Genomic DNA, 25,576 nt, shown 5'->3' with positions numbered 1-25,576 from the left:
TTCTGTCCTTGATTCCCTGTCTTTTATTTCTTTTACCTCAGTGAAGATGTTTTCTCTCCTCTTCATTTGCTTCTCTCTTTTAATCCATCTTTCATTTTAGCCTTATTTTCTGGTTTAAAGTGCATAGATGGTGGCAGACCTTTAACTGCAGTTAAATTTACTGCCATACCTATAATAATGAGGAATTACTGATCATGTAATGAACTATAAACAAGGAAAACACAGTGTACGTATTGGAAAGATATTTCATAATGATATGTCCTAAATTGTGGGCGTCATATCGAAGGCCATAACAGTGTTGGCATTAGAAAAACTGCTGGCCGCCAGCCCAGTCTGCAAGCACGGCCAGAGCCAAAAGCAGCTGTTAGTAGGTTGTTGTATATATAGTTATTATATTTGCTTGCTATAGCAGTCTGAGTCATAACACAAAAAACTTCCTGGAGCCCACTGAGAGCTTAGTCAACACAGAATGATTCACAGGGGAAATAAACATCAAGGCTATGCTGGAGCCCCTGCATTTTGTTGTTATGTGAGTGGTGGTTAATGAGTTTACAGGAGTCACTCAAACACAAACAAAACAAAATTTTACTTCCTGTTCTTGCCCTGCTGATTGTCCAGCACCACATGCTACAGCTTAAACAAACTGAGCATAAATGCACCTAATTACCACTTAAATTGAAATGCAGGGAATGATGAGTTGCTTTGTTAATCATAGCCTGCACAGTGTCTGTCTGGATCAGTTCAGCTAATGACACCACATGTAGACTTAACAGATGCTACTTCAAATGAAATAACATAATTCTTCATTTTGTACTTTTCTAACAGATGACCAGGTCTTTACCCATCATTCTCCTGCTCCCGCTGCTGCTCCGGCGACAGCAGCAGCCCAGCCCCAGGCTGCGGCCTCTAGGTCTCTGCTTCCAAAAGCCAGCCAGTCAGGACTGCGACCCCCGGGCTTCAGCTCCAGCCGTCTCCCTGCAGGCCGCCTGGCAGCCTTTGGCTTCGTCCGGAGCTCCAGCGTGTCCTCTGTCTCCTCGGCCCACTCTGCTGACAGCACCCAGAGTGACCCCTGCAGGACAGCTCACCGTGAGTCCACTCTTTACAAATCTGTTGACACCTGTGCTGCAATTGGTGAGATTTGATTCTTACTGTACATTCATATTTTCCAGCATATGCTCTTTATCTCTCTTTATTACTTAATACATTTTTTTTTAAATGCACCGCTATCTCTTTGTTAATCCCTAATGGTACTGTCATAAACACCCACTGTATCACTACATCATAAGTACATGATAATCATCACCATACTATCTTTAACCCCATTCTTCCATGTGTTCCTCTCATGAATTTAGTTTGCATAAACAGCATCCTCCCACATTCATTATGTTACAGTTTGGTTTCTCTTCCTGAGCTCCACCCTGCATACAATTTATTCACCCCTCAAACTCGTACACAAGCTCCAGGTCAGTAACAACTGTAGAGCTGCAGTTTGGCAAAGCACATTTTCTATGACACATGAGGACACAATATAAGGGATGTTTCAAGTAATAGATATTGCCAGTACATGTCTTAATGTTAATAGTTGGGTATTATGACTGCAATTCATTTTCACTGTGTTCAATCAGTAATTTGTGAATGTGCCACACACCCAAATAGGGGCCATAATATTTGTCAATTAAAATCATTATCATTTAGACTAGCGGTTGGAACATTGTGACATTGTTACTAATTGCTTAATTTGGATGAGAATCTAGTATGATTATTAAGATGCAGATAGAGTTTTGGGTGATAACATAGAGTGATGTTGATGTGATAGACAAGAATATGAATTTCTACAATGTACTGTAAAAGTGATAATTAACTGATTCATATACCGAACAAAACACAAAACATCCCCATTTGACAGCTGAGCTTGTAGCTAACTTTTTTGTCTCGTTTGAATGTATGCAAACATAACAGAGCACATGATGCTATTCCACTCATCAGTAACAGTAACAGGCTCTGTGCTGCAGATTCAGTCAGCATTAGCAGAGACACCAGTATGGTAACTTTTCCTTTTGCAGTGAACGGGAGGTGCACTCACAGTTGTGATTTCAATACTGCTTGGCAGGCTGGTTGGTTAGTTGGCTGGATTTCTGGTAGCTGCATGTGTTTTTAATGTGACCTACATAGGGAATGCTTGTTCTTCCTCTCCCAGTTACAGTTGACGTAAGCACCTCCACTCTCGCACACGTCAGACCCCCTGTTATGTCATTGCTCCTTTCCCTCATTCTCCCTGTTTGTACTTGTACTTTTTTCTGTCCTTCTTTTCTGTCTCCCATTGGTTGAAAATGAATACAAACTGTGCAGTAATGTTGGGGATGCACCCTGACAGCTACTGTGGAACACGGAGAAGAGGACACCCTTGGGTCTCTAAAAAAGAGTGGCATGAATGTGGAAGTTTTCATTTTTGAGAAGCTTGTCATGTCATGTGTGTTTCATGAAGCCCCAGACACGACCTGTCCAGGGTGTACCCCACCTTTCGCTGGGATTGGCTCCAGCCCCCTGTGACCCTGTGCGCAGGATGAGCGGTTGACAATGGATGGATGAATGGATGGATGGATAGATATATTTTGATTTTTCTATTTCTATTTTAGTTTGTTGATAGAGACCAGTGCAGCACAATCAACAGTATTGAATTTACCCATCCCCTTTTCCTCTAGATAATGGCTTCATTCCAAGCTACTTTTCCAAATAAATTACATTGCAAATATCAACATAATATATCAATGAAATGAGTTCATTCTCAGCAACGTACATCAGACCTAATGTGACTTTACGTTACTGTATCAAGTGCATCCGCTATGATACACACAATATAACAGTGACCTGATGTCTTGCTTGTTAGTATATTATCTATTTAAGCAGCTGCCAATATTGATGTGCAGATTCACTCCAACACATACTCACAAAACACAGGAACACTCTCCAGCACAAGACTAGAAGTTTTAAAAGTTGTGCCTGCAGCACAATGTTCCTCTTCCTGCTGGTGAACTGCTGCTGCTCAAAGCACGGTGAGACCAAAATGGAGTCACAGATGATAGACATGAGAGGCAAAAGATTAAGGCCCTTTGATGTTCATTTTTTGTGAGTGTGTGTGTGTGTGTGTGTGTGAGTGTTTGAAAGTGAGACAGTGAAAGAGGCAGGAGGGAAGAAACATTTACCTCCACTTTTGACTCTGTGTGGTGCATGTGACCTTTAGCTGTGAGGCATTTGAACTCTCCACTGCATTTGAACCTTCCAGAATAAACTGGGCTTGACTGCAGATCCCACTCTGTCTCTACCAGTATGTGAGTACTTGTCAAGCTTTAACCAATGTTGTCTGACCTCTTTGAGACACTGACACTTTTTAGTCATGAAATAAGGTGTGTGCGAGGGTGGGGGGTTGTCCTAGGGGCAATTCAAAAAAGCTGAAAAAAATAGGGTGACATTTCATTCACAGTTAAGCCCTTCCCTGATTTGAATTTTAGATGTTGTCCATTTTATCCAAAAATAATTGCATTTTTAAATCTGTATGTAGCCCAAGGCAGAATATGAAATATTAGGGTGACTGCGCAAACTTATTTGTAGACTGATGTTGTGATTCACAGCAAGATGGTGAAATGCCAATGGGGACAGAAAAGTTAAGTAGCAGTCATGAGAGTTGGTAAACAATCTTCAGTTTATATTTTCCAAAGTTTAATCTATGTACATTTGTGCATGCATGCACATGGGAATTACAGAAAGTGTGCATGTGGTGATTGTTTGCAATACCTGATTTTCCCAACAGACAGATTGGCAGATGAGTTCTTACACATCCTTCCATCAAAAATGTTGGGGGAGCCATTGCGGCCCACTACCTCCTTCTGTAACGGAGAGAAGAAAGACCAGGCTCAGTTGCTCGTTTTCCCCATTGATCAGAAAACCAAAGCGGACTCTATTAGGACTCTGAGTGATACGGCTAGGAGAAATCATTAAGGAATAGAGCAATGGGGAGGAAAGGACTGCTGCGCGCCAGTAAAGTGGGTTAGAGTTTAAACTCCCCACTGTCGTAGCTCTACAACCTGCTCTGATGAATGTGTAATGTGCAGATGTGTGTACATGTGTGCATGTGCAATTGTGTGTATCTGGAGAAGAGACTGGAGAAACAAAAAAGAAAACTTGGCTTAAGGAGAATATGCAAATGCACAGGTATTAGTTCATAATCACAATGTTAAAGGGTTGGGTCACCCAAATGAAACACTGAAAACATATTTTTTTCATTCACTCCTTGTAAGCCACGCTCTTAGCCGTGGTTTCCTTTCAATCTCTGAGATTTCACCATTGAATGGAATTTTGTTTGTGGTGCTCACAGCTTTGGGAAATTACATTAAAAAAATCAACAGCATAATCTCTTCTCAGAAACAATGTCTTGGTTACTCTGGAAAATCCACTGAAGATGGTGTCAATGCTTTCTTTCTCTAGTAGAGAAAGTAGTTCAAATAAAATCTGTTGACAGCTTGTTCTGTTGATTTTCAATGCTGTGAACACCACAAGCAAAATTACATTCAGTGGCACTGTATTGGGATGCACAGAAAAAACTGATAAAGACTATCTAAAACTAAAACTATCTTCACTAGAGCTAAGGAAGGACACACTTTGTATATTGGGTGTACCCTCTAATATTGCTGGAGGTTTTTATTGTGAAGTTAAAACAACTAGCCTTCGAGAAATGTTGTACATCATTTAGAGTGGAACAAATCACAGATACAGAGTCTAAAATGGAAACATACGATTACTCACACACCCTCACACGAAGGTAAACCAAGGTGACATTGAGCTAAACTGGTACGGCCTTGATTGATTCTAATTGCCTGTTTGCATATAAGCATGCATGCAAGTATGTGTGTTTATCTAGGATCTGGGGGCCTATTGGTTTATCTATATGACATTGATCAGCCATTAACCCAATCCTCCCTTTAGCCCAGTCGCTGACGTCCCCTAAGGTGTTTCAGGCATGTGTGTATGTGTATGTGCTTTAGAGAGACAGCATCCATGCATGTAAGATACGATGTAAATTCCACTGTGATTGACAGACTCCATTACATAGCTGAGAGGAGAATCCAGCAGGAGGAGGTTGGTGAAGCCTGGACCTTTGAGCCACACTGTCGCCATGATGGAAACTCAATTGCCAAAGCAAACTTTGTATTATCACCTCTATCCGTCCTCTCTGTAGGTGATAATGAAATAATGGTGGGAATCAAATGAATGAAAGGGAAAACGGAGCTGACATCTGAGGAGAGGTGCAGCAATAAAAGCAAATTCAGTGAGTCAAAATGAGAAGAGGGGAGGGAGGAAGGCAAAATGTGGAAGAAAAAAGAGCGGAAAGAGAGAAGCAAAGAGGGATTGGCGCAGGGAGGTGAGTGGATACCATACCCCAGATGCCATGGCTCAGATCTGGTCTGTGACTCATGCTAGCTCACTGTGAACAGATGGTTTCTATGGTGCATGTGCGCACACAGATATTCCACAACGTTTCTATACACACACACACACAAACACACACTAGTGGAGCAGCAAATTAGATGGGCCAATTAGATATGGCTGCCATTCAGTGGCTGAGGAGAGAAAAACTAACATGGCAGAGGCTTACTGAAGCAGCAGAGCTGTGACAATGAGGATGGGCTCAATTGGCCTGTCCATTAACTGATAAACTCCCAGTGCATTTTTATCTAGCTCCATGACAATGACTGTTTATGAGCTTAACTGATTGTCCAGACTGACACAAATATTGGGTGTAGAATAACTCATAGAATAAGTAAAAGTGAATTATAAAAAAAAGTCAAACACTGTCTCTAAACAAATATTTTATATCATAATCTGTGATTCCACTTTATGCTGAAAAGAGAGCCTAATGTTTCTCAAATAATTTACACTACAGCATCATCCTCATTCTCCTGCTGAGCAAACCTCATTTCAGTCTACATTGCCAATAAATCAAATTCAGATGTTTAACAGCATGTGCAGGCTTTTCACTCTAGCTGTGGTTTTCCCTACTAAAGTGCAAAACAAATGTATTGATACTGTGAACATTTACCTTGTATTTTTATCTCTCACAGTAATCATTTCAGATTCGACTTTGCTTCATTTTAATTCTCTGATGTCTCCTTCAAAACAAGCAAATAACTTCTCACTGTTGTTTTCACGGTAGTGAGTACATGAGTTGTGACAGACCTTCATCAATAAAGCTGTCCAAAGGATTTTCAAATAGTATGATGCACAATGAGGATTTAACCAAACCGTTTTGTCAAGACATGTCACTGATTTCCTTCTGCTTGAAAAGTTCACTGTTGCTTTAGTGAGCCAATCATTTTACTCAGATTGTGACCACAAAAAAAAAAGAAAGATGCAGCAATAAGCTGAGCTGTAGCCTCCTGTATGTATAACTGGCCGTCGTTGTTCAAGGACACTTCAGCAGGAATGATTCTGTCAGAGGAGTTTGAACCCAGGCCGCCTGGTTGAAAGATGGTCACCGTTATCCATAAAACCCTCCGCTGCGCTCTCTTTCAATCCCAGAACTTAAACTAATTGTACGTTTCTCATTCTTTCCTGATCCAGCTTAATCCTTTCATAACTTTTGTTCTTCTCCTAAGCCTTTCCTTGTTAGGGATACTTTGTGCTGAGTAGATTCTATGCAGCACTCTTGGATCTTCAGCCAGCGATCTTTATCTCCAGGCATGCTTTTGAGATTATACTATGAGTCCTAAAATAACACCTCAGTGGGGAAAAGTTAGTGATTTATTAAAATGTCATGTATTTACGATGCCATTTGACCGCTCTCTGCAGTATGTAGCTCTCTTGTTGACCATAAGAGGAGAAATATTTCACATGTCCTTCTGGCTGAACCTTTAATCTCCTGACATCTGGGTCCTGACAGAGGACAGGAGGCCTGTGGATGCTACTGTCAGCTCCAGTGTTATCATCTAATCTATCTCTCAGTCTGCAGCCCAGGTCTTGTCTCTGCAGGGCCATTACTTTGTGCTTTATGTATGCAACTTTGACCTTGACTTTCACACACATCGCAGCAGATGATTTTTTTTCTTTGCCAGGAGGAGTTGATTGGTTGAAACACACAGTTAACTCCAAAACCATGAATTTAATTTACCTGTCACACACATCATGTCATCCTAACAAACACTTGCAATGGTTTGCATGTAAGTAAAGTTCAAAATGTCATGCTCAGTGTATAGCATTATATTTTTGCAAAACTTGAACGTGTCCTGCTTTTTGGCATATGTTCTGACACGGATCGAATTGATCAAGTCACTAAAGGTCACAGTTTCTGATATTGAATGGCACAGTCACCTGCCAAGTCTACTTGCTACAGCTACCCTTACATGATGCACTGAAGTGCTTAAGGGTGGCTACTGTAACTGGACCTCCAATATCAAATCTAAATTTGATGAAATCAGCGTGGATGAAGCAGCTTGTTTCTATTGTTTGTTTTCAGCTTCATATATTGAGACCTAATGCTTCATGTTGCTTAGGTTTAGACAGATTTCCACATTTTTCTTGTGACAGCATTAAACATAATGTGTGTGCACAGGAAGCAACGGTTAGTAAGCACAGCAGATTATAGGCTTTGATGAATACAATCTTGAAGCTTACTTACACACTTCTTCAGTCTTCTGTATTGAACTGTGCCGAATGAAGCTGACATCTGTGCAATCTCTGTCCAATTAAACAGGCACAATTACGTTTAGACTTCAAAATCAACCAAACTTACACAAAACATACACAAATGCAGTATTGACAGATTTAATTACTTGTTACTTTGTCAATTATGATTTTACCAGCAAAATATTTGATTAGCTTTTAAAATATGATGCATTTCTATCAGCAAAACTACCCGGTATATAATCATAAAGTAACGGTACCTCCACCTTGACAAGCTACAATATTAAATAATAATTAAATAATGTGATATACAATGTTATCACTCTTAAAGAGGGCAATCTGTGTAATGCTTTTTTCTGTGTACTTCAACCGCTTTTAAATGATAATACTCTTGTACTGTTACTTAAGTGCAATTTTGAATGCATGACTTGTAATGTTTTACATTGTGGAATTGCTGCTTTATTAAAATGCCTACAAAACATCAATAAATTAGGAACTATATAACTTCCTCATCTCTCTACATCAAACCCACCACCCAGCTGTCTCCTAAATATCCCAATGATTCCATTCATAACAGTTGCTGAAAGTATTGACGTATTTCCATGGGGCAACACATTTTTGAAGAATAAGAGCTATTTCTTTGGCATGTCAGCACTGCAAGCTGTGCACCTGGATGTATGCTACTTGCTCTGTAATCAACCTGGATAGACTACACCACGATCAATTCCTTCAGGACAGCAGGAGAGTTTCTTTTGCAGAATATGAATGTGCTGATTTAGCAGACAAGCACAGAACCGTTCATGCAGCAGTGAAATGAAACACCTCCGAGGTCTGAATTTTTACAATGAAATTAAAACTGGCACTCATGCAAGTGACACATTGCTCCATTGCCATTTTCAATATATGCATTCTCACCACTCTGAGAATATGCAGGGTATGCTTCAATATCCTCCTCCTGTTCAGTGTATAGGACTGAGATTTAAGAGTCAGCATTATTCTACTGCATTAGTTTAGCTATGAGGTGCAAGCTGCTCCAATAAAATTGCCTCCCACTGTGCTGGAAAAACCTGCTGTCTTTTGTTCTCAGCCGTTTGTATTTGCTCACGGCCCCTTTTTAATATCTTCTAAATTTTCATCCATCATCATAAGCTTGCCCACTGGCTCCACCACAGCACCATCTTTTATTCCTCTTCGTCGCTCTTTTTACATCCTTTTGTTTGCTTCATCTTGATCCCGCACAGCCAGTCTCTTCCTTCCTTCTTCCTATCCTCCTCACGCTCTGCTATCCATCATCGGCTGCCACTTTGCCAATCAGTGATGCAAATCAGCTTGCTTTTACCGTTACTGAAATATATCCCTTTTTCTCTCTTTCTCCAAGCCCCTGAATTCCACCCTGCTTTTAATCATTCACAGCATTCCTCAATATTGTATCTCTACCCGACGACATCATTTACTCATCCTCTCTCTGTTCTGTGCTCTGGGAATTTGCTCGTACATGCTCGACCTATGATTAATAAGCACAACTCGGTTCATATCAAGTAGTTCATTGATCTGTGCCAAACCAGAAAATGGAGCACTAGTCGAGGCATTTAGGGTTAATGCAGACGATTTAAAACAAAATAATTTTATCTGTTATTTACAAATGTAGTTTTTAAAGACCCTAACTTGTGGACGTCCACACATAGAGGACGTTGACAGCTGTAATTGTAACAGCACTGCAGTGCTCTGTCCAATATCAAATCTGGCCTGGATACACGGCCCATGCCCTAGACTGTCCTTCATAATTATTGGTCTTCCCTCTCCCAACCTGCCAGCCCTCACTTACACTGCCTACCATAATACAAAATCCCAGCCACCCTCTCCATTCATGCTTCACCCTTCTCCCCTCTGGCTGCAGATACAGACTGCTGCTCTACAAAAAAGTATGCCCTACAGTTTTGTACCCTGCGCCTCTAAGGGCGTAAAACTCACAGACATGTTCATGATGCCACTCTGTCTAATATGTGTAGATATGTGTACATTGTGTGTATATGTGTACAATGGGTAGTTTGTGTATTATTCATGTTGAAGGTGCTCTTAGTACTGTGAAAACAAATTTCCTCTACTGAGGATATTAAAGAATTAATAATGTAATAATGTGAGGAGCAGCACATGACACAGCATTGAGAAATTATACATAAAGGCATTCGTACTGTATGTACTTTTGAGCATTTGTATTTTTATGTGTATTTTTCCATTTTTACCAGTCAAATGTGAGCAAATTTAATTTCCATTCTGTTCATTTTTGTATCGTGGACTATCTAAAGCAACCACTGTAACATTGTTTGTGAACTTTTCAAAACATAGCACAGACAATAATAACCCAATGTAGTTTTCATTGTGCCAAAAACGTATTGTCAGGACTAACTGATAAATTTCCATGTACCCTGGTATATTCTATGTAAATACAGTAATATATTGTGTTACACACATACTGTATCATATTGTTAGTAACACAACAATACTCTATCAACCTCAGGTCTGTTATGACCCTAAAAACATTTCAGATACAACAGGAAAAACACATTACTGTTAACAATAGTGACTCTTTGACACCACAAAAAAAATTATGATAAATAGAGGAACACAAGGAACTTGAGGGCTCAACTGAATAAAATGAATGGACTAGGTGTGTATGCACAATTTGCTCCCTGGTTTCTATAAACCCATGGTATGGGTTTATAGGCATACATATATGTTTATGTGTTGCACTACTATATCTGGTCGGTCATTTTGGAAGTAAATTAGCAGAAAATGTTGGATTTTATAATATGTGCGCCAACATTGCTTGCCTGGCTACATTATTATTACATTATTTTTCTTTCTTTTTCAAGAATTGTCAAACTGATTAGGGTATGTTTATGTGTTTTCTTAAAATAAAAAATATATTCTCAGAAGAAATGTATATGTTTGCATAGAGTTTGCAACTCTGCTTTATAAGCAACCTAATGAGTTAGTGTCAGACCAACTCCCCACTTACTATTTACATCAACACTGGTACAATGCAGCTAATGTTGAAGTGTGTTTATAAGGGGCTCAGTGTGTGTGTGTGTGTGTGTGTGTGTGTGTGTGTGTGTGTGTGTGTGTGTTGTGTTTCTGCACTTGTTTGTATACTCACAGGGAGGCAGAACACTTTGGTAACCAAAAAAATCTACACCAGTGCGCATAAGGTTCCCTGCAGTGAGCTATTCTAATCCAGAGAGGGGCTGGGCTCTAACATAAGACAGTGCAGACCAAAAGAAACTCTTGATATCTATATTTTCACATCACTGTATTTTGTTGTTGTTATTGTTGTTTGTTTGTTTTGTTTTTTGCCATCACATTTTTTAAAATGTACTGATCTCTGAGGATGCGAGTTGTGCTGGGCTTCTTGCATTACAAGTAGCTTTACATTAAATTGTTTATCCCTGCTTGTCACATGAAGAAGGTGAAGCAGTGCACACAGTTTGTTCTGTGATTATTGATAAGGAATGGGGAGATGAGCAGGATATATGCAGTGTGTAAGACAGTTTGATTGCAAGTATGTAAACTATCCTCTAGTAATTTTATAGATTATAGCTGTACAATAGGCCAGGATTAGCAATAACCATTGTGCTAATGTGTGAATATTTTCTTGTTTGTGCATGTGCACAAGCTTTGAAGTGTCGCTGTGTAAACATGTGTATCGGACTGCTGTGTGTGTGTGTGTGTGTGTGTGTGTGTGTGTGTGTGTGTTTGTGTGTGTGTTAACGGGATAAGTGCGCCGCTCCAGGTTAACAAAAAAATGATTGAGTGGGGCAGCAGCGTAAGCCATTTCTCACTCCAGTGAACCTAAATTCAGACACATGACAGCCCTATCATAAAGTAGAAAAACCAAAATGTGATTGGAAAAGGAGCAATTCAGATGTAGCAAATCAGAAAGGAAACTCTGATTATATATCCTAACATAACTACTATAAATTAAAAAGCATATAAACATATAAACAAAATGTAATTCTGTGTATTCCAGGTCTGAGTGTGAGTGAGGAGCCTCCTCTTCACCGAGTGACCACCGGCCCTCTGTCAACAGATCCCCAAAGAGGGGTACCATGTCGCAGCAACAGCCTCCAGCCGCCCTCTACCCCAGCCCTGCCCCGGCGATACCTGCCTGCCCAGCCAAGAAGCTCCCCTGGGGGTCAGTCAAAGTTTTTGTAGGAGAGCAGAGATTGATTTTTGGTTCCATTACAGAAATTACGTGTTTTATAAAAACACTGAGAATTAAAAATATTATGTAAGAGTTTGCAGTAATTAATTAATAATAATTAATAATTAAATACTGAATGTCATATTAATGCTTTTCCCCCCAAAAAAGAAAATACTATGATATTTTCTTCAACTACTATATTCAGTCAAAACCAACAAACAGGAATGAACAGATTGTGTTCTATAAGTCACATATGTGGTGAACAATGTAATTACCAGTGTAACATACATGATGTTTATTATTGTGTATGCACTGGGTTCAGAAGCAGAGGAATATTTAGCATTCTAAAATGTCAGTAGTAACAGGTTTTATATACGGGAATCAAAGAGCGACACTGTTAAGTACTCTGCACCAATGTTAAATATTTGTATAGCGAGAAACCCATGGTAGAAGGGGCATACAGTGTTCTCACTGTAACAATGCATCTTTTCATCAGATTTTCTCTGCCTCCATATAATGTAGCACCTACCTAAGTACAAGCTCCTGCTTTCAGGGGCTGTTGAAAGTCATTTTGGGAAATACTGGAAGCCGCTTCACACTTCACCACACTTCACTTCACTTACAAGATCACTCACAGAATGTTTTGAGCTGTGTTAGAGATATCCAAGGGTGGAATTGCCTTTCAAGTGTTCCTTTCATCCATTTTTTTCCAGTGTACTCTTGTTCATGATGACAGCATTTTCTCATGTCCTAGAAAACGTTAAAATACCAAGTCCAAAGAGCTTAAAATAGCCTTTTAGCTCTTAAAACTATGGTGAAATACCACAAAGCACAAACACCACACATTTAACATGTTCACTGCTAATAAATGAACTTGTTAGGTCACACCTGTCCTGGTTGACGGTGCTGATGCGGTCTGTTCAGAAGTGAAGAAAAGCACCGGTAGCGATGCTTTTCACACACAGTTGTATTTTTTTTCACACATGGAAATTAACACCAGAATTCTTGTAGTATCACACTTCTCTCACTCACACTTTAAAGACACGCATGTCTTTAAACTTTTACAGTGGTTGAGTGAATAAAAGACACAGAACTCTGACATCTTTGCTGTAGTGTGAACAGCTTATCTCAAAACCAAACACAACTTACTGGGGCAAAATGCATTTTACACAGCAAAACAATGTAGACATAAATGTAGTATTTTTTTTTCCCAGCCAGGTCTGTGTGCTAGGAATGCAGACAGTGTAGTGGCTGTGAGAAAATATCTCTCAACCTGTGTTTCTGTGGGCCAGAGCTGATTTTAAATGTGTTGTAAATTATTAATGAAGAAAAACCTGAGGAGTTCTTGTCAAACTGTACGTCATGCACAGACAGTACTTTTTAAATTATTTCTGTGCAGAGTGTGAAGCTCCTTGAGCTGGAAAAACGTGATTACATATTTGCTTCTACTAGTCAGAGTTTAGCAACATTTGAATCAAAATGTGTTTGCTTGTGATATCGGCACTAGTCAATCAAATCTGATCACACCACACACACACACACAGCCCTGATGAAACAGATACATTTTTTAATGGTAAACTCCTGCTAGAGACTGCTGAAAGTTTTTCAGGGGCTTAAATACTCAACACACTTTAGTAGGCATGCTATCACAGCAAAATACAAATACAAATACAAAACTGCACAGAGGAAAGCTGGCAATGGAAACTGCAGCAGTGCTATCCTAGACAGTTGCACATCTGACCCCTTGATTATTGACAAGCCCTTGTTCATCTAAGGGCTTTTCTCATTTCCCTATTTTGTGCCTCCTCGATCCTCAATCATCCACCTGTGACCTGGAAATTGATCTCGGAGTCAAGGAGTCAGGGAGGTACAAACTGAGAAATCAGAAAGGCGTTAAGTTTAATTTTGACCCCAGATATGTTGACCTCTAGGAGGTGTGTCTCATGGCATTCTGACAGGTTCACAAGTCACGATGAATTGCCATCAAATTTCATACATAGCATTCTTATAGTAATAATAGTTTTAGAGTTGCAGGAAGGCATGTTAATTAATGTATTACTTCTGATAGAGGCTATACTGCTTCCCCATGCTTTGTCTTTGTTTTCAGCTAGGCTAAACACATCACAGCTACACACACACAGAGAAAAAATGTATATTGATGTTCTCACCTAACTCCTACTAGGAGTATTTGGGAGCGTGTAAAGAAGACTTTACATTCCAACTTTAAATACAAGTTCTAGACAGTCTTACTGGGTTTTAGTAACAATGTGTGTGTGTGTGTGTGTGAGTCTGGTGTTCACTTGGCAGTAATGAGTCACTCTGAGAGCCACGTTTGCATAATACACACACACACACACACACACACACACACACACACACACACACACACACACACACACACACACAGTCTCTGCAGGCCTGAAGTATCTCTCCAGGGTTTTGGGGGGATTTGTTCAGGATCAGAGGCTTCTCTCCCATTACAGGTCTAATTAGTATCTTTTTGAGGCCTCTCTCCTCTCTGCTTTACAACAGATTTCTTGCTAACCTCCTGAAACCTACTTCCTTATTCACTATCATCTGTTTGTTTCCCTATAGTTTCTTTTCTCCCCACCTTTAACCATTCTGAGCTCCTGGTTAAAGTACCTCACATTCACTGTTTCAAATCCAGCTACTTTCTTCACTCCTACACACCTCGCAGACACTGTGACAGAGTTTACTGATTGTTGTCTGTCTTGGCTGCATAGTGTGCAATGTCACAGAGAGCAGGGAGATGATGGGCACATCTCCCCTCATACGCTCTGCTTCGCTTTGACCCAGAGTCCCGTGGGGCATAGTTATACCACGCAGCAGGGGGGAGGTAGCTGGAGATGAAAGCAGGAGGGTAACAGAAAGATTGAAAAAAGTTAGGAGAGGGGAAAAATCTGAAAATAAATGGAAAAGAGGAAAAAGGGAGAGAGTGAAATGTCGATAGGGAAGGATGGTTAGATTGATGCTTGTGTGTGTATGTGTGAGGAAGTTTGACAGAAAGCCATAAAGTTAAAGAAATGTCAGGGGGCTTTTTAACATGTTACTGCTGCATTTAATTTGTCATCTATTATATTGGCCTAAATGTCACGGTGTGCTATTCTGATTAAAGTAAGCCAAACAATGACCACCGATTGATTGTATCCTTGTTGACTGACAGTTGGCAGGAAGGAGTTTCAGCGGAGTTTAGAGGTCACCCGTTCTCTCCCATCCTCCCCAAAGAGGCTGGCAGTGGTTCCTCCCAAACCTCAGTCCCCAGGTGAGTCTTTTCCTTCGTTTCCAAACACAAAATGCACGTTACATTAAGTTAATGATAGTAGTGCAACTGTCACCCAAAGACAATGCAAAGTTCATCAATTGGGTAGAACGTAATCTCACACACACAGGACCAAGGTCCCAACAATATGCCTTTGTCACAGCAGACATTTTAAGTTGTCAAAGAGGGTGTTACTTATTACATGAATAATGACACAATTCTATTCAAGTGTCTCAGTATGTCAGCATGTACATTAGCAGAGCCCTAGAGCTAGAACAACTGAAGAGGAAGCAGTCGTAACATATGTTATCAATTAAACCTGTGCTTTTTCTACAGTGATAAGTCAAAATATCAGCTCTGAAAAGGCTTCCTCTTTCAGTCACAAGGATTGTCCATTAGGCCTCACCTAATTTCATTGTCTTGGCTCTCTGTGGCTCCCTAATCCTCCTCTCGAGCCAACCTGATAGTCTACCTTCCCAAACCTTGTCCAGAAACGGTCCTCACCTCTTTTTAATCCACTCACACCCAGAAGTGGCTTGCATCCATTTCAAATATCCCGTGCTGGTTGTGCCAGGGTAACCCACACCTTGAAAGGGAGATTCACAATGCTTAGCACTTTCTTCTATGTTGTGATTTGATTTGATCCATGCAGTCAGGACTTTTCTTCCTCTTGGCTCTGCAGTGGTAAAACAATTTTCCTACAGAATTGCAGAGGGCTTCTTCATCATTCCTTGCAGAGTTGACACATATCTCCTCAGGCTAAACCTTTCTCTTTGCTCTCTTCACTAAAGTGTTACTGTTACTGTACACCCTTCTTTTTACAACATCACCTCCCACACAGTCACAAAATAATAATAAAAAAAAAAGATCTTCTCTCTGATTTTCAGCACTGTAGCTTTCCTGTTGTTTACTAGGTTTTAAAAATACTGTCAGTTTGTTGCTCCCACTTGAAGCTGCTCTGGACAATGTGCCAGCAAAATGAGTTGAAATGTGCCATGTGTTGTAAATGAAAATGCAATTTACCTCGTGAATAACCCAACCTCACCACCTTTAACCAAAGAACACACACACATACACTTACAAGGTCTGTCATTACTGTTTCTCATTGTTTCTTGCATTCATTATTCCTCCTCCATCAACCCCTTTTGCTATCATCTGCATGCTGCCGCCACACTAAGCCACATAAATCCATTTAGTATTCATTCAACTCTCCCTAACCTTTCAGGTAGAACCTACAGTGTGTGTGTGTGTGTGTGTGTGTGTGTGTGTGTGTGTGTGTGTGTGTGTGTGTGTGTAAGCTTGCGCACGCGTATGTGTGTGTGTGCCTGCAAAAAAGGAATACATCATTTACATAAGACTTCTAGTCGCTTTCAAAGACGGGGAATCTTAATGTGCCTTCAAGGCAAAGACACTGATGAAAATGTAATATTGAAATATTAGCAGATTTGCACAGTTTTAGAAACAAAGCCTAGATTTCCATGAAAACACATCTACCTTTTTTTTATTTTTTTTTATTTAGTTATCTATTCAATGATGTATTTGCACAAATACATTTGCAAGTTTAGATATGTTTAATTTACACTTTTAGCTCTTCACTTTTCTCTAAATTGGTCTTAAACGTCTATCACTATTATAATCATTCAGTGTCTTTAGGTACCTACCCCCACCCTATTGAATTATTTGTCTCTCCACTCTCTTCTCTCATTTACCTGTGGCCAAGAGCACTCCCCTCATTTCATTCCCCCCACCTCTCTCTAACCAATCTTTTACTCATTACCTGGGACCCTGCACCCCAAGCCCAGCCTCTCGTTGTCATGGAGACCGCTCCTCATGCTTCAGTAGGCCTGAATGATATGGTTGAGACAGGTGATGTGGAGCTGCAGTGATTTCGTTATTGTGTGTGTGTGTGTGTGTGTGTGTGTGTGTGTGTGTGTACTGTGTAGACACACACACAGGTCCGTCTGTCAGTCTGTGTGAGTAAATTTAAAAAACAATTTCCTCTATCTGTCACACTGCGTTCTGATGCTTTGTATTTTCACAGGCTAGTATGTGTTCACATTACATTACAAGGTGACTCATATGGAGTCTAATCAGACTGCGTGTACGTCAGTTGAAGCTTAATGCTTGTGCCCCAAGAAAAAATGGCTGTCACATGTTTGTCTGGCCTTTAAATTGCCTTCATCATTAATGGATCAAGCCTTTACTTAAATGTGCCATATGTTTAACCACAAACACATTACTAACAAATGCACTTATGCCAGAATAACAGTATATATAATTGCATGATGCAGATCATTCCTTCATACTGATCACATTGATTATAGGGTTAGGTGGCCCATCATAAGGAGCACCAAACTGGGAATTATCTCAAGGCTTCCTCTGTAGAAGACATTCAATTATAGCTTACTATAATTTATCATGTGAACACAGTCATTAGGAATAGGTCAGGTCAAATCTCCTCTGATTTAATACTCATCAACATCATTATAATAGATAGATGTGTCCTTGTTAGATTTAAGAATTGGTCCATGACTAATTAATGACATATGTAAGGTATCATACTGTACATATCATTAGAATATTTCTATATTTAAATGTACAGTGTTTTCCACATGCTCATGCAGATTCATTTCCAACTTAATTTGAATTTTCTATATTTGTTTTTGTTCTCTCTCCCTACAGTCCAGTCTGGGAAGCGGCCCGCAGCAGCAGTGCAAGGGTCAGCTCCCCCCGGGTCCCCTCGCCACGTGGCCCCCCTGAGGCTGCAGCAGGAACAGCAAGAGAGCCTGCAGAGAGAGAAAGAGGAGGCTCAACAAAGAGAGAGGGAGAGGCGAGCAAAGGAAAGGGAAAAAGAAGAACAAAGGGAGGAGGTGAGTTGTTGGAGGACATATGCTGCAACCACATGGAGTTTGCACTATTCTGTTGTATTTTATTCTTTGTCACTTAGGTTCAGAGGCTGCAGGGATGCTGTGAGCAGCAGGAGAGGCAGCTGAGAGCTCTCAGAGAAGAACTGAAGAAGACTTCCTTGGGTCTGGAAGCATTCATTATCACCACTCAGCATTACTGCCTCAAGGTAGCCAGCTTTTAAATACAATACATACACCCAATAAAATTCACATTGTCTTACGCCATAATAATGCTATGGCAGTATATACATATATACAGAGTCAATTTCCAATGCCTAAAATGGCAAATTAATCAGTGGTGGACAACATCATGTCTATTTCCCCCACAGTACAACCTCTGATTAACAGGAATAATGTGTGATCCAATGTAGCTGGACAACAGAGCCCAGACTGTAAAAAACAAATGCTCACACACACGTGAACCCAAGAACACATACAGTATTTAACACCATGAGGTGAGATTCACAGCATGGTCCATGAGCAGCACGATGAGCAAGCGTGATTGTGACTGTGGGAAGGGTCCTCCAGAGTTCAGTGTGTCACTGAGCTGGTTTCATCCAGCTCTCTGTGTCTGATGGAATGATTTAGCCTCTGGGGTGCTATAGCTGTAATACCTTCTTTATGATCACTGTCTGAGTGCTGCAATCACTGGCCCACAGTACAGATATAGCTACTGAAGAAGTCAGGAATGATGGGCCTATTTGAGTAGGTTTGAGCTCCCTCTGGTGGCAGCAGTCAGACACAATAGCTATAGTATAGCCTTGGATCAACAGCATCATGCTCTAAACATGTATGCATGTGTGTGCTTTGAGTTGTGAATGTTTATTCAATAAGCTGCATCTGAAGTAGTGTTTTAATCAAGCAGCTCATGCAGGTTAAATTCAGTTGAAGCAACATGTCCAGGATAATGTCTATACAGTAGGCCTATGTCTACAGATATCAACCTCTGGTTTCTTATTTTCTTTTTTAAGGCTACTAGTGATTAGCTTATAGTGTTAGTGAACATTAATTTACGGAATCATTGTGAACAAGATGAAAGAAAAGGCACGTTTCTCTAACTTGCTACCTGTTGTTAGCCACACTAGCACTCGGCTCTAAAAGTTTGTACTTTCTTTAATGACGAAGAAACTGCTAAACTAATACATTCCTCCTCAGCCTCCCTCAACTATACTTTGTATTTTGTGTAAATTACCAAATGTTAGCATGCTAACATACTTAACTAAGATGATGTATATGATAAACGTTACCTGCTAAACATCAACATGTTAGCATTTGTCGCATTGTGAGCATGTTAGCATGCTGACATTAGCATTTAGCTCAAAGCAACACTCTTCCTAAGCACGAACCTTACATAGGTGCAAGCATGTCTGTAGGAATTAATCGTATACATTGTACTTGTAACCTGCACTGTCAAAATGTTTATATTTCAAATTTTCAGAATAAAACTACAGAAGAAAATCAAAGGAAACTGTCATTGGAAATGCAGAAGATCAGAGAGGAAATGGGTGAGTGAATTTGATGAAAACAAAATTAAATCAGGGAACAGATACGACTTTTTCACAGCAGACATTTTGACTAATAACTATAGGAAAAGCACAGGTGTTACTAATAACTTTAACAATGGCTCTCTTCCCAGTAAGCCATGAGACAGCATGCACAATAGCAGGACTCTGAAACCAAAAGCAATTCAGACATCTTTATTTTATTATTTACACCTCTTTCGTCCTGTGATATCAAAAAGTCTTATGTTAAAAAGGCCTATTTGTTCTGAAAAAGTTTGAAAGATTGAGGGGAATACCTTTTCATTCTGTTGTTTATTTTAAAGAAATTAATAAATCATATTTTGAATGAAAAACAATAAATAAATGCCATATAATTTGCCCCACATTAAAGTTAAGAAAAGTGAACTTGAATGTTTAAATTTTATATGGCTAAAATGAAAGATAATTAACCCTGACCCCAGTTTATACATAAATGTATTCTGCACTATCTGACAAGATAACATCATAGTAGTACACACTGTACTTTCGTACACAGCATCCAACTCAACCCGATGGGAGAGACTCCAGCGGGAAAAGACCGCGCTGGAGGTGGCGTTTGAACGGGAGCTCCAGGAACTGCAGCTGCAGCAGGAAGCGGAGCTAGCTGCTGTGGAAGAGGGGCTTAGGAAGTGTCACTCAGCAGAGGCAGAACACCTGAAGGCAGAGCATCGGTCAGAGATGGAGGAGCTGAGGACTCAGCAACAGGAACAGGTGAGCGAAAGGCATTGTGGGAGATGTGTCTGTTTTATGTCAGCTTTGATAAGATCTTGTCTCTCACATGAAATCTAATCAGTCATTAAAGTGTGTGAATGTGATAGGTGGAAGAAATGACAGTCAACCACCAGGCAGCCATTCAGGAGCTCAGAGACATGCATAACATCACCATGGCAACACTGCATGAGGAGCACGCCCGTACCATGAGAGGTATGATTTTAGACCTTATTAAAAAAATACAATATGACACCAGCACTGCTATAAACAACCTCAACTCTCTTTTTTTATTGTCTCTGAACCTGTGTGTAGACTTAAGGAAAGCGCATGAGCAGCAGAAGATACTTCTAGAGGAGGATTTTGAGAAACTCAGGCTTTCTCTGCAGGTATGAATCCATGAATTGGTTGCTGCACACTAATATGTACTGAGGCGATGTATGTCATTGTGTTGGTGTGTGTGGATTCTTGTTCAGGATCAAGTGGATACTCTCACATTTCAAAACCAGACTCTGAGGGACAAAGCCAAACGCTTTGAGGAGGCTTTGAGGAGGGGTACAGAGGAACAGATAGTTGTGAGTTTTAGCTACGCTCAAGCAAATAATAGCTATGAATCACTGGAAATACATGTGCCATCTTTCTAAAGCCCAAGTCACTCTCTGTCTTGCTTTTATTTGTGAACGTGCACATGTGTCCTGTAACAGGATGCTTTGGCTCCGTACCAGCACATTGAGCAAGATCTGAAGAGCTTGAAGGAGGTTGTGGAAATGAAGAACCAGCAGATACACCAACAGGAGAAGAAGATCTCTGATCTGGAGAAAGTGGTAGGCTCAAATAAGCCATCACAACTCCCGTCTCCACCACCACCACTACACAAACACACCGAAATGCACACTGGCCTGGATACACGTCTGGTGAATGAAAAATTGCATTGTGGTTGTGTTCTACTTTTGAGCAGGCCCAAAAGAACGTGTTCCTTGAGGAGAGGGTCCAGGTTCTGCAGCAGCAGAATGAAGATCTGAAGGCTCGTATTCAAATGAACCTAGCCCTATCCAGGTGAGACACATTCATCATCATCATCAATAATGCCGTTATTTTCGTCATTGACAGTAAATCTCTACTTTATACTCACTGTTCATGTAGTATGTACTAATTTAGCTTCCTCTGTATGGCAGGCAACTATCCGAGGAGAATGCCAACCTCCATGAGTCCGTTGAGAAGGAGAGCACTGAGAAGAAGCGGCTGAGTCGGAACAACGAGGAGCTTCTGTGGCGCCTCCAGACTAGCCCCCTCATGTCCCCGGCCTCCTCCCCACTGCACCGCTCCTTCTCCACCTCCCCGGTCCCCTCATCCCAATTCTTCTCCTCCTCACCTGTAGCAGGGTGCGACTCCCCCACTCACTACCACGGCTGTACACAGCAGGCTCAATACTCCTCCCCGTCCCACAGAGCTGCCACCAATCAAAATCTCTCCCCGGGACCAGCCACACCCACTCACAGGGCGGCGAGCAATCAGAATTACTCCCCTGGGCCGGCCACACCCACACACAGAGTGTCAGCCAATCGCTGTAACTCAGCCGCTTGTCTCAGCTCTTTGCAGAGATAATTTCACACCTTTCTCTCTCTCTCGCTGTTCTTTTTCTGGCTCACCCTGTTACTTTTCCTTCATTCTCCTCCCTCCTCCTCTCTTTTTGAATGTGAATGGCACGGAAGTACGTGTTGGAGAAAAACAAGGGCTGTGGTCTCCAGTCATCACTGGACAAACTGGACAGACAGAGGTTACAGATTCTTAAAGTCAAGCGTCCACAGATGGTGGTGTCCATCATGTGAAACACAACACACATAAAATAACATGCTGCAGTGGGAAATGGATGTAGACGACCGAAGCTCAGCTTGTATAAATACAGAGTCTTGAAATGCAGACTGTATATACTGTATGATAGTAGCACAGATATAGCACATGTAGTGAAAACTCCCTGCATGGGTAGTCATGAGTCCCACACAGACAGAAACAGTACAGATGGAAAGTAGCACACTCTTGTCACCAGAACACAATACTCTGATGTGTTAAAAACACGGCCATGCCCTTGATAAAATAAGCTATATCCACTCTCATTGGGATCAGATTCTCATAGTCCATTAAGTTTTAAAAGTTGAGTTGCAATTCTTAGTCATGAACTGAATCAGCTTTCAACTGATGTTTTTTTAATCTGGAAAAATCCCTTACAAAGCGCCTTATACTCTGTCCTGCCGTCTCACCAGCAGAGACCAACCAACATTTTATTTTACAAAGGACTTTGGATAAAAATAATTAGTTGTTAATGTTTTTTCAGCCTCCTCAAGGTGTATTTAACATTTTGTAATTAGTCCAATGCTGATAATTTTAGTTGTGTGGGACAAGCCTACCTGGAACCCCAGCCATTTTACCTGCAACATACAGAGAACATAATGTTCAAACCTTGCCAGGTCTTCCTACAGCACCTCCCCACATGAGCTACTCTTCACTTTCGGGATCCCTCAGGTCAACTTGCAAAAACTGTTTCTGCCATTTTGTATTTACCTCAGCGGGAATGTGCAGTCTGTTGTGTCTGTAGCACAACAGCAACAGCAACAACAACTACAACAACAACAACACAGCTACCAGGGAGCTCAAAGCTAAGGGGGAAACCCAACACAGGATTAGCTGTTTTAAATGTGGATTTCTTTCAAATGTGATGCTTTTATCTAATTCATTTGTTACATGTATTTTGCTACTTAAGCAAGCATGTACTGTGGAAGTCTTCCAGTCTTAATGTGAAACTTTATTATTGCTGTGATCTGTCTGATTTATTGAGCTTGAGGTGTGAAGGAAATGAATGATGTTGTTAACTTGTGGAATGTGTGATGGACCCCCAGGAAAAAGGGGAAATACTGCAGATCCCTTGATCTGTTGTCATCACACATACTGTGCATGGGTGGTGTTCAGGGGACTGTCTTATATGATATGAGTCTATAAGCTATGTAGATTATTTAAAAAAACACAGGTTATCCCCCTGTTTACCCCTTTGTGAGTGACCTGTGTCACAAGGATTAGTGTAACCCCGTCTGAACCTGTGTTGACCTCTTCATAACCTCTTCTGATGTGTTTTGGGTTGTTTATCTGAATGACTTTTTATCCTTAAAGTATTATGTTCAATCTTTTGCAAGCTACACTGAATTCTCAGTGCGCAAGAATATATTATTCAGGGAATTATTTTCTAAATTTAGATTAGAAATACTTTCAATTTTCTTTTGTATAGCTTCTCTACAGAACATTATACACTGTTAAGATATTTCCCGAGATAATTTTCCACTTATATAAAATACAACTTAGAAACCAATCTTTGGTATATAAAAATGAGAATTATTTTATAGCATAGGTATGTCATAGCTGCCTCATGTACTGTACTGGACTGTCACCCTCAGGGTCCCAATCTTTCATCTGGCTTTGAACAAGTCAACATTGTATAAACACAGTATTATTCAGTGTAATCTCAGTGATGAACTCGCACATTAAAAAAACAAAGCTACAGCTGTTCAGACCACAACCGTAAAAATAAGCCTCTGTACATAAACAAGGCCAGAGAGAAGGGTGTGAGGGTAAGTCTGCATTGTCTGTTGACAGCTACAGAAACATTGCTAATGGACTAATGTAATATTGTTAAAGTTAAGTAGATGCATGGGGGTGGGGGGTAATATCGGGGGCCTTGAAATTCAGCGCCCCCTGATCACGTCTTTCAGTTAAATTACAGGTTGAGTAAATGTAACCTTTTACCAGCATGTAAAGGATGACGTTTCTGGGTTGCCAGTTTTTTTAGTAATAGACTTTTAAGTAGATCTTTAATTGCGATACCAGCACTTTTGATGGTCGTGAAGTAAAAATGATTCTTTTGTGGATCTTCAACATGTTTTGTATGATACATTCACAGGGTTAAATGCTCTTAAACAACAGAATGTCAGCAAAGGATTTGAGAAGTGTATCTCAATTCTCACTTATTTTATACATACACTGATGATTTTGAGAATGTCTTTGCGTAATGATCAAGAATATACCAGTCAGAAAGTCACTGTGTTTTCAAATGTTTAGGATCACAGTTCACCTACGTCATTGAATGATTCTTCAGGGTCCTCCTAAAGGTCACTTCAGGTGCAAACAAAAAATACAGTCTATAAGGATGCAACAAAAGCTATTGTTTACAAATGACAGCGTAAAGTTACCGATTTCATCTTAAATGAATATTTCACCTTTGAACAGAACATGATTTCTAAACAATGAACTGGCATTGTAATGACCCTTCAATGTGTCCTGTGGACATCTGTGTCTCACGCGCTGAATGTCAAAAATGTAATGACTGCATTTTATACAAGTAATTCATGTGATTTTGTTTAATATAGAAGGACCTATTGTCTGACCACTATGTAGCAGCCATTCAATATGTAGCACTTGGTTGAGCCTCCCCACAACAAACATGGATAATTGATTTAATTCGTTAGGGATTGAAACATCCATGTTAATGTTTATATGCTGTTGTAGCAAATGTTTTCATGGCCTGTCAACTTTAAACTTTAGAATTTGAATTTTTGGAGGTAAGCTATACAATTACCCCTTATGGATTTGGTCCAGAGACAAAGTTTACAGAGTTTGTTTATTCTGGCACTGATTGTATGTTTGAATGTAAATACATTTACAACATGAGTTGTGTCTTAGTGCACCATAAAAAAATTAATAGAAGCATGTTTTTTCTGTCTTTGCTGTTTCTCGCTCTCCTTTTCTCTTCTTTTACCTCTCTGCGTCTGTAATGGTCAAAATGTAACTGTAGAGTAGGAGGCCTAGAGGACGTGGAATGATAGTTCAACATGTAATGTATACACAGTATGTTGATAGTTTTATTTGTACTTTTTGGGGAAGAACACACTATTAAAAAAACATCCAAGAAATGTCACATGCATGTCCATGTTTCATTTAAGGATAAGTCCTTCTCTCCTCTTAAGTTTAAGAGTGTTTAACTGACATGTTTTCTGGATACAAGTAGTTGTCCTACTGTAGTTAACAACATTCTGTAGATGTTCAGGACTGGTTTTGATCACAAGCATCAAAGTATACTTGGACAAAACGACCATGTTTAGAGGTTGCTGATATTGGTCTTTCTGATATCAAATATCCTGCTGCATGCTAAACCTTGTCATAACCTACAACAACAAAAACCATAATAAATCTTAATAGATGGAAAATGTTGGATTTCTTAAGT

General features: G+C 40.2%; 1 protein-coding gene across 2 annotated transcripts in view; it reads left to right on the top strand.

Moving 5' to 3' along the window:
• The window catches only part of mtus2a (microtubule associated tumor suppressor candidate 2a), a 43,802-nt gene extending 18,243 nt beyond the window's left edge, over nucleotides 1-25,559 (top strand). Inside the window, exons 4-16 of one of the 2 annotated variants that reach the window (XM_038708489.1) lie at nucleotides 826-1,086; nucleotides 11,702-11,866; nucleotides 15,060-15,158; nucleotides 17,838-18,025; nucleotides 18,103-18,228; nucleotides 19,500-19,566; nucleotides 20,099-20,313; nucleotides 20,421-20,526; nucleotides 20,626-20,699; nucleotides 20,787-20,885; nucleotides 21,015-21,134; nucleotides 21,266-21,366; nucleotides 21,486-25,559. In XM_038708489.1, the coding sequence (XP_038564417.1) occupies nucleotides 826-1,086; nucleotides 11,702-11,866; nucleotides 15,060-15,158; nucleotides 17,838-18,025; nucleotides 18,103-18,228; nucleotides 19,500-19,566; nucleotides 20,099-20,313; nucleotides 20,421-20,526; nucleotides 20,626-20,699; nucleotides 20,787-20,885; nucleotides 21,015-21,134; nucleotides 21,266-21,366; nucleotides 21,486-21,915 (2,051 nt within the window). In that variant the 3' untranslated portion in view covers nucleotides 21,916-25,559. The remainder of the gene's footprint in view (nucleotides 1-825; nucleotides 1,087-11,701; nucleotides 11,867-15,059; nucleotides 15,159-17,837; nucleotides 18,026-18,102; nucleotides 18,229-19,499; nucleotides 19,567-20,098; nucleotides 20,314-20,420; nucleotides 20,527-20,625; nucleotides 20,700-20,786; nucleotides 20,886-21,014; nucleotides 21,135-21,265; nucleotides 21,367-21,485) is intronic. The other variant, XM_038708490.1, reaches the window with a different exon arrangement.
• The last annotated feature ends 17 nt before the right edge of the window (nucleotides 25,560-25,576 follow it).

The sequence above is a fragment of the Micropterus salmoides genome, unplaced genomic scaffold (genome assembly GCF_014851395.1).
Source record: "Micropterus salmoides isolate LMB-PRFRI ecotype aquatic unplaced genomic scaffold, ASM1485139v1 Ms_hic_scaffold_9, whole genome shotgun sequence".
Taxonomy (NCBI): domain Eukaryota; kingdom Metazoa; phylum Chordata; class Actinopteri; order Centrarchiformes; family Centrarchidae; genus Micropterus; species Micropterus salmoides.
This window is presented reverse-complemented; position numbering and strand designations above follow the sequence as displayed.